Below are 10,133 nucleotides of genomic sequence, written 5' to 3' on the forward strand. Positions count from 1 at the left end.
TTTTTTCAATTAGAGTGTAATTGTTTTAATGTGTATCGAATATTGGAATTATAGACTGAATTGAAGATGAAGGCACTACTAAAATGCTAACCATGAATGTTTCTTCTGTTTAGTAATTGCTGTCTGATGGCTGAACAAAAATCGAATCAAGTATGGCAGCATTTCACCGAGCCAACTCCAGGGAAAGCCAGGTGCAATATCTGCAATGGACTGGTGAGCTTGGGAGCTGAAAAAGGTAAAAAGAAAAACACCACAAATTTGTGGAGTCACCTGAGGTGTCACCACCTCCAGGCTTACAAAGATGCACAGAAAGAAAAAGAAGACGCAGCTGCCTCAACAGCCAATGTATCTCAGCCAACTCTAACAGAAATGTTTGATGCCCAATGTAAATGGCAGAATTCGGATCCCAGGTCAAAAAAACTTGACACTTTAGTTACGGAAATGATTGCCACAGACAATCAGCCATTTACATTTGTCTCAGTTATTGGTTTTCGGAGGCTGGTGGCTGCAATGGAGCCCAGATCCAACCCGCTAAGTCAAGTGCACGAAAACCAGTTGGTTACTTGAGGACTTTGTTTTATATAAAAATGCAGAAAGTTGCAAAAAGCAGAAAGTTAGAATGCACTTTAGATGTTCCGTGTCATTTATACCAAACATAAATGTTGCTGGTTGCTAGTGTGTTTGCAGCACTACCATTATTTATTTTTTATATATTTTATATTTTTCAGTTTAATTGATTTTTATTTATAAAGTTGTATTTATTTTATTTAAATGTATATTTAAGTTTACATTTATGTTCCAACAAACTTGAAAAATTCTGCTTGATAAATGCTCTAAAACTTTTATGTAAATGATTGACTTTTTTTTTTTATATTACCTATTTTATATATTTAATACTTGGTAAGTTTATTGATTTGTTTGGTTAACTTTGGATAAATATTTTATTTTAATACCGTGCAGTGCACAAAATTAAGATTCGAGAGATAGTTTAAGTCAGTGTTCAATAAATGATGATGTTAAGTTTAGAAATGTTGTGCATCCACTTATTATTAGTGTGACATTTTAGCATGCAAATGAAGGGGAAAACTTCAAGATATCGGCCCTAAAAATCGGCAGCACATATCGGCCATCGGCTGACCCTGACCTCTAAACATCGGCATCGGTTATAGAAAAACCCATATCGGTTGATCTCTACCCATGACCATGGCTTTGACATATTATGGATATATTAAAATATAATTTTAAGGAAATTAAAGTAGATGTTCTTTGCAAGAAAAACAATTATTTTAACCTGTTAAAGGTACTATTTTCTGCACTTTTGAAACCTACATTCTCTTCTCACTCACATGAGATGACAAGTCCAGTTAATCATGGCTACTGTGTTTGCATTTACATTTGTGTCTATTAATTGTGCATTATAAATAATATCAAGACACCTGTGATGACAAATGTTTGTTCAGGTACATAAGAGAGACACAATTATTGCTGACAAACAGTTTTAATGGTCTGAAACAGGAATGAATGAATAATGACACATGCAAGTTTGCACATTTAACATGTTTGAACACTGTTACAAAAAACATACGTTTACCATGTACGGCTTTGAGGGTGCGGTGTAGAAAAATAGTCATAAAAGCATTCTAAACTGCTTAGTTTTAATCTTGTACAAATGCAATAGGTTGTTTCTCTTCTAAACCTTGTTAAACTTGTAACCATAATATAAAACTTCTCTTGAAATGTGAGCAAGTTGACATACAAAAACATCATCGTGTTTTGTTGACACATTTATAGTTCACAAATGCTTTTCCTTTGGGGAAATATTATAAAAGTAAAAAGTAAATATTTGAAATAACTTTTTATACATTTTTTTCTTTAAAATCAATTAGAAAATATAGGTCAATTTATCCAATAATAACTTGCATAGCTGGTAAAACATGGTAATAGTGCAATAATAAAATGGGGCTAATCTTATATCCAATTATATACATGTAAATAATAAAGTATATTTATAATGTTGTGTACTATAAAACTAAATGAAGTCAAATAATAGAACCCAACAGCTTTAAAACTTCACATAACTTTCCATTTTCCACTCAATCCAATCATCTTATAAGTGCATGCATCCACTTCCAGATCAATCTCAAATATAACACTCTTTGGAGATCTTGTAAAAACATTTATATGTGGGCAAATGTTGAAAACAGCCTAAATTCTATTGCTAATTAAATGCAAATGATCACTTTCCCCTTTCAGTTTCATTCTGCTTTCTCAAAGCAGGTCTTGCTTATCCAATCTGACATGCCAGAGCATACAAAAGCATATAAAATAGAAAAATACTTCTCAAAACAGTATTTGCATCACTTTGGTTATATAATCACCTAGAACAAATTCAAAAATTATGTTTGAACAGGAAAGAATGAACGTGCTAATATTTTAACATAGCTAAAAAGTACCACTGTACTGTTAATCTTAGGTGAACAAACAAATGTGTATAAATCGCTATAGATTCCTTCTGAAGAAATACTGAGAGAGATGAACGAAACAACATGAGTTACTTTAAAGGAATACTTTGCCCAGAAATTAAAATTTGTTGAATATGTACTCACCCTCAGGCGATCCCAGATTTAGATGAGAGTTTCTCCATCACAACATAATTGGAGAAATTTAGCATTTCATCACTTTCTCACTAATGGATCCTCTGCAGTGGATGGGTGCCGTCAGAATGAGAGTCCAAACAGCTGATAAAAACATCACAATAATCCACAAGTAATCCACACATCTTCATTCGACCAGTTAACATCTTGTAATGTGAACCAAAAAATAAACCCATCTTTAAGGCATTTTAAATTTAAAACCATTTAAAAAATCAATCTCCTGTTGTCCCCTCATCAAAATCCTTCAACATATTTGTTTAGAACTGTTGGTGACTGTTTTGTTTGTAAACGGTGCTTGCTCTGTGCATATTTCTCTCCCGATTCCGACGAGACAACATTTTCACTGGAGGAAGCAATATTATGGGTACTTGTATTTTAGCCATTATTTTAAACATCTAAATGGATTTGTTTCTTACAAACACAAAGCCTTTTGCTTCACAAGACATTCATTGATGGACTGGAGTCATGTACATTACTTGTGAATTATTATGATGTTTTTATCAGCTGTTTGGACTCTCAATCTGACGGCACCCATCCACTACAGAAGATCCATTAGTGAGCAAGTGAAGTAATGCTACATTTCTCCAAATCAGTTCCCATGAAGAAACAAACTCATCTACATCTTGGATGGCCTGAGGCTGAGTACATTTTCAGCAAACGTTCATTTTTGGATGAACATTAAACTCGATAAAACTTGATACAAACTTTGAAATCCTGAATAACAGGAACTGAAACTCTCGGGGCGAATGCTTTTACACTGTTTGAATCCCAACACTAAACTGAAATGACTTCAGGTTGTATAATACTGTCCTTTATCTGCTACCTAATAATGATGTTATACTGTGTAAGGTTAGTATGTTACTAGACTCAATCATTTTTGTGATGTTTAAAGTGCCCAAAAAGGACACCGCAAATGACTTCAAGAAAAACAAAGACTTTAATGTCTCACATGTGAGAAGACCAGAATATCAGAAAAAACTATGACTGTCAGAAAAGCAAAACAGAAAGTAACTATGGGGGGAACGCATGACACCTTCCTTCGCGGCCCATCTGTTCCACACCTCTGTTCTGTGATATTCAGTAAGGTGTAGTTCCTTCCCACTCCACCAAATACTGCACCTTGCCTTCAGGTGTGATCCTGCGAGCCAGAACCTGATACTTCTCCCCGCAGGTGAGCCGACCGGCCGCCCCAAAATAGCTGGTGATGGAAGACTTGAGGTGAGACAGTGAGGAATCGTCCTCCCTGATGCTCTCAAAGGTGTGGCTGTTGATGCTGTTCTCCATCATGACGTTACTCTCTTCTCCAGGCATGCTGATGGGGCTCAGCTCACGCTCCACCATCTCTCTTTTTGTGGCCAGCACGGTGTAATTAGAGGAGGGCAACTTCCTCTTCCGACTGCCCACATTTTTCCTGTAAAGAATGTAAGAAGCATAAGTACTTGCCTTTCACAATTTTTTCAAATTCAACAATTCTAAAAACAAACTTATAAACAATAAGCTCATATAAACAATTTGCAGAGGTGGGGGAAAATGATATCTTCACAATACAATCCTGTAATCAAATCATGTTCATGATGGAATATGTGCTCTTTATTTACTGTATATAGCCTGCTATCATTTTATATTTTAAAAAGAACATATATTATAATTTAAGGAAAGTGAGGAAAAAATAAAAATAAACAACCTTTCAAAAGTTTAGGTCTGTAATTTTTATTTTTTTTGAAAGAAATTAATCATTTTTATTCAGCAGGGACACATGCAATTGACTTAAGATTTATCAAAGATTCTTGAAAAAATGTATCATGGTTTCAACAAAAATATTAAGCAGCACAACTGTTTTCAACAATAATAATAATAATAATGTTTGTTGAGCAGCAAATTAGCATATTAGAATAATTTCTCAAAGATCATGTGACATTGAAGACGGGAGTAATCGAAGACCGAGAAAATTCAGCTTTTTATTTATTTATTTATTTTAAATTACATTTTAAAATTGATTAAAATAGTTATTTTAAACTGCAATAATATTTCACAAATATTACTATTTTTACTGTATTTTTTATCAAATAAAGGCTGCCTTGGTGAGCATAAGAGACTTTTAAAGACATTTTAATATTTTACTGACCCCAAACATTTGAAAGGCAAGTTCAATAAATTAATATAAGATAAAGATGTCCTGATATTCCTAATAATAATAATAATGTTTGTTGAGCAGCAAATTAGCATATTAGAATAATTTCTCAAAGATCATGTGACACTGAAGACGGGAGTAATCGAAGACCGAGAAAATGCAGCTTTTTATTTATTTATTTATTTTAAATTACATTTTAAAATGGATTAAACTGCAATAATATTTCACAAATATTACTATTTTTACTGTATTTTTTATCAAATAAAGGCTGCCTTGGTGAGCATAAGAGACTTTTAAAGACATTTTAATATTTTACTGACCCCAAACATTTGAAAGGCAAGTTCAATAAATTAATATAAGATAAAGATGTCCTGATATTCTAGCCATAAAACAAATGGCTTAGTATGCATTCTGTATGTTGCAAATATAAAAAGATTATTATAGTTTATTTTAAATGCCAGTTAAAAATGTGCACTACTCTTGGTTCTGCTTGAAAACTCATGTATTATTTGTTGTATTATCCAGTGAATAAATATGAAAGAATCTTTAAAGAGATGAAATTCTGTAAATGCACTAATACTGTCTACCACACGATGTCCCTGTTTAACACTGAATTTTACTTCCTAGCCTTTCGTCCCCTTTCACTTGCCTCTGTGGGCGTTATGCCATTTTAAAGGTCATGCAGCAGAACTGGACTTTTAGGTTTTTTTTTTTTTTCTCATGCTGCGAATCTTCTGGGGAGTTTCCAATCTGCATAAACCCCATAATGACCACGCATTTCTGCCCAAGGGCATGTGTAACATGGGAAATCACAGCAAGATATCAAAATCCGATGCTGAGAACCTCCATTTCAGAAATCATTACAGCTGCTAAAAACAAATGGCTTAGTATGCATTCTGTATGCTGCAAATATAAAAAGATTATTATAGTTTATTTTAAATGCCAGTTAAAAATGTGCACTACTCTTGGTTCTGCTTGAAAACTCGTGTATTATTTGTTGTATTATCCAGTGAATAAATATGAAAGAATCTTTAAAGAGATGAAATTTTATAAATGCACTAATACTGTCTACCACACGATGTCCCTGTTTAACACTGAATTTTACTTCCTAGCCTTTCGTCCCCTTTCACTTGCCTCTGTGGGCGTTATGCCATTTTAAAGGTCATGCAGCAGAACTGGACTTTTAGGTTTTTTTTTTTTCTCATGCTGCGAATCTTCTGGGGAGTTTCCAATCTGCATAAACCCCATAATGACCACGCATTTCTGCCCAAGGGCATGTGTAACATGGGAAATCACAGCAAGATATCAAAATCCGATGCCGAGAACCTCCATTTCAGAAATCATTACAGCTGCTAAAATGGGACGTAGAGCTAAACAGCATTAGTACATGAAAGCCAAGCATGGAAAGCAGATATGTGTCTGTGAAGTGTTTGATCTAGCCCACAACGAGGATGCACAGTAGGGGACAGGGATCTGTCGACCCCTCACAACTTTTCCAGTCGAGAAAATCCAAGTTGTGTTTATTTTCCTCCACCCTCTCTCTCCGCCTCTTTCCAAACACCCTTAGGAGCATTGCAAGAATACTAATGAGCGTTCATATCCTAAAATAAATAAGACAAACTATGGGAAAGATATCAAAGAGTGAGTGGGGCCGTTTGGCAGTCTCCAACCAGCCAGCCAGCCAGCCATGTTCTGCGCGCAGGCCTTTGCTTTCTTTGGTCGCGGTTTCTCCAGGCCTAGCGCAGCGGGTGACAAAACAAAAACAAAAATACAGGACAAATATAAGGGATTGCTAACTGTATGACTAGCAGGAAGATGATGAGCTTCTGAAGAAGTGGTGACTTAAAGCAGTGATTCAACAGAGACATTTCTCAATGAAAATAAAGCTTTGTGAGGGAGGCTAAAAGAACAGGTCAAGAGACTAGAGAAGGAACAGAAGTGTACAAGAAGTTTATCATTATTTTCCCCAAAATTATTTTGAATCTCAAGTAGATGTAAATGAGATTTTAGGGATATGGCGATGACATGAGAGTGAGAAAAACATAACAGAATTTACATTATTTTTAGGTGAACTACTTATTTAAAGGATGTACTAATGTGTTTCATGCTGTCATGCTGTACAGTGCAGAAATAATGCTAAACAAGCAACAACAAAAAAAAACATTTAAAATATTACATTCTGTTTTTAAATTCAGGTTATGACTAGTTAAAATCTGGTTACTTTTGTATGATTCTTTTTCTTTTTTGCATTGATGAGATGGAATCGGTTTCACATATTTTACCATATTAATTGCATCATTCTGAATTTGACCCATAATCAGAAAATGTGAAAAATATTTGCAGATCACATCTGTGTCTGCCAGAAATGTCAGAAAACTTTGCAGATCAAAATCATGTCGAATTCATGCATCATATTTCTGCTTTTCAGCATTCTTAAACCTTTTAAATAATATCCATGACTTTTTTTTCTCCAGTCAGTCATTTTTTTAATTATAAAAATTTTATGAGTCTGCACTCAAAAAGAAATGTAATATTTTTGAACATGAACATTAATATAAAAATATACATTCATGTATCATGTATCACATTAAAAATGTATTTTTAATACTTTATATTTTAATCTTAAATATTATGATTTTGTTTTTACGATTTTTCATTACGTATTTTTTATATTTTTATAAACCAGTCAGTGACGATACTTTTACTCACCAATAACATTAAAATTAACACAAAAAAAATTATCCACAAAAAAATATTAAGCAGCACAACTGTTTTCAACGTTGATAATAAGAAATATTTCTTGAACAAATCAGTTAGAACGATATCTGTATCCGGAAGACACTGAAGACTGGAGTAATACTTGCTAAAAATTCAGCACATGAATGAACTACATTTTAATCCTTAATATTATTTAATAATATTACTTTTTACTGTATTTTTAATTAAATAAATGCAACCTTGGTAAGCATAAGTGACTTTTTTCAACAACATAAAAGAACATCTTACAGACCTACATTTTTGAACGTAAATTTACATATTTTTATTAGTGCTGTCAAACTATTAATTGCGATTAATCGCATCCAAAATAAAAGTTGTTGTTTACATAATATGTGTGTGTACTGTGTATATTTATTATGTTTATATAAATACATGCACATACAGTATATATTTTGAAAATATTTACATGTATACAGTGGGTACGGAAAGTATTCAGACCCCCTTAAAGATCCAGTGTTACATATATGTGCGGTGCAAATATATGTGAATCTTTGCTTTCAGTATCTGGTCTGACCCTCTTTTGCAGCAATAACTGCAGGTAAATGTTTCTTGTAACTGCTGATCGGCTTGTAGCAATTCTAGCCCCATCCTCAGTACAGAACCACTTCAACTCTGTGATGTTGGTGGGGTTCCTCCTATGAACTGCTTGCTTCAGCTCCTTCCACAACATTTCAATTGAATCAAGGTCCAGACTTTGACTCTGTCATTTCAAAACATTAACATTGTTCTTCTTTAACCATTCTTTGGTAAAACGTATGTTCTTGGGGTTGTTGTCTTGCTGCATCGCCCACTTTCTATTGAGACTCAGTCCTTGGACAGATGTCCTGATCTTTTCCTTCAGAATTTGCTGGTATAATTCAGAATTCATTGTTCCATCAATGATGGCAAGCTGTCCTGGCCCAGATGCAGCAAAACAGGCCCAAACCATGATACTACTACCACCGTGTTTCACAGATGGGATAAGATTCTTATGCTGGAATGCAGTGTGTTCTTTTCTCCAAACATAACGCTTCATTTAAACCAAAAAGTTCTATTTTGGTCTCATCCGTCCACAAAACATTTCTCCAATAGCCCTCTGGCTTCTCCACATGATCTTTAGCAAACTGCAGACGCGCAGCAATGTTCTTTTTGGACAGCAGTGACTTTCTCCTTGCAACTCTACCATGCACAACATGGGTGTTCAGTGTTCTCCTGATGGTGGACTCATGAACATTAGCCAATGTGAGAAAGGCCTTTAGTTGCTTAGAAGTTACCATGGGTTCCTTTGCGACCTTGTGGACTATTACACGTCTTGCTTTTGGAGTTATCTTTGTTGGTGGACAACTCCTGGGGAGTGTAACAATGGTCTTGAATTTCCTCCATTTGTACATCTGTCTGACTGTGGATTGGTGGAGTCCAAACTCTTTAGAGATGGTTTTGTAACCTTTTCCAACCTGATGAGCAACAGCAACTCTTTTTCTGAGGTCCTCAGAGATCTCCTTTGTTCGTGCCATGATTCACTTCCACAAACATGATCAGACTTTGATAGATCCCTGTTCTTTAAATAAAACAGGGCAGGCAATGACACCTGATGGTCATTTTACTGAATGAAAACACCTCTGAACAGATGGACTCCATCTGCTCTCTGTAGCTCTCGTGGTGCTTTGATGACTTCATACAACGATCGTTCTGTGTGCGCAGTGGCGCTGCATTAGATGACATCGTATTAGGGGTGTAACGATTCACCGATTCACTCGATGCATCGATTACAAACCCTGACGATGCATATGCATCGACCTTGAAACATGATTTTTGAATCGTGAATCCGTGAATCGGGACAATAATCGATTTAAAACGCTAAGAATAGAATGAATCGCGATTTCTATAGCAATTCAATGCTTTCAAAATATATACACATTAAATTACTACAAGCACGAATTAATGGAGATCTTGAACAGTGTTTGTGCCCTCGCATCTCTTCTTCACCCGTTCCACTATTTACCGTTCGTTGCTATAGCAAACAGACTTCGAGCGCGTTTTCTTTCAGAATCATCATTCGCCGATGGAGAGGAAAAGTTAAATACTATAGCATTTTATTTTATGAAAATGAGATAAAGAAGTTTTCGCACTGAAAGAGAATTGATCTCGCGCTCATAGAACTTAAGACGTGCCAGGCTATATCTGCAGCTAATCTGAATAAAAAGCAGAATGAACTGATGAAACGTTAAGACGATAAGCACAATAAATAAATAAAATGTATGAATGATGCAGTGCTAATTGACATATCATTTATTACAGTACAGAAAATATAAAGTATATTTTCTACCTTATTCTGTGCAGAAAATTGATTGTTTGTAGTATATAAAACAATCATAAAATTGCCATTCGGAAAAAATTATAGATTACAAATGATTGATTATTGTCCAGCAGTGTATTTGATTTCTTATAGCAAATTCAAAGTAAGAGATAAGAAAATAATTCCTTGTAAAAATAATAATAATAATAATAATAATACATACATACATCAAATTATTGTATTTGACATTTCTGTCACTTCTGAAACGATGGCTACTCCCCTGGTGTGACACAAT

General features: G+C 34.5%; 1 protein-coding gene across 1 annotated transcript in view; it reads right to left on the reverse strand.

Annotated features, from left to right (window-relative positions):
- Positions 1-3,290: 3,290 nt before the first annotated feature.
- Positions 3,291-10,133, reverse strand: part of LOC107599052 (PHD finger protein 19-like) — a 46,301-nt gene continuing 39,458 nt past the window's right edge. Inside the window, exon 15 of the mRNA XM_016290536.1 lies at positions 3,291-4,065. Coding sequence (XP_016146022.1) covers positions 3,732-4,065 — 334 coding nt within the window. The 3' untranslated portion in view covers positions 3,291-3,731. The remainder of the gene's footprint in view (positions 4,066-10,133) is intronic.

The sequence above is a fragment of the Sinocyclocheilus grahami genome, unplaced genomic scaffold (assembly GCF_001515645.1).
Source record: "Sinocyclocheilus grahami isolate Dianchi unplaced genomic scaffold, SAMN03320097.WGS_v1.1 scaffold259.1, whole genome shotgun sequence".
NCBI lineage: Eukaryota > Metazoa > Chordata > Actinopteri > Cypriniformes > Cyprinidae > Sinocyclocheilus > Sinocyclocheilus grahami.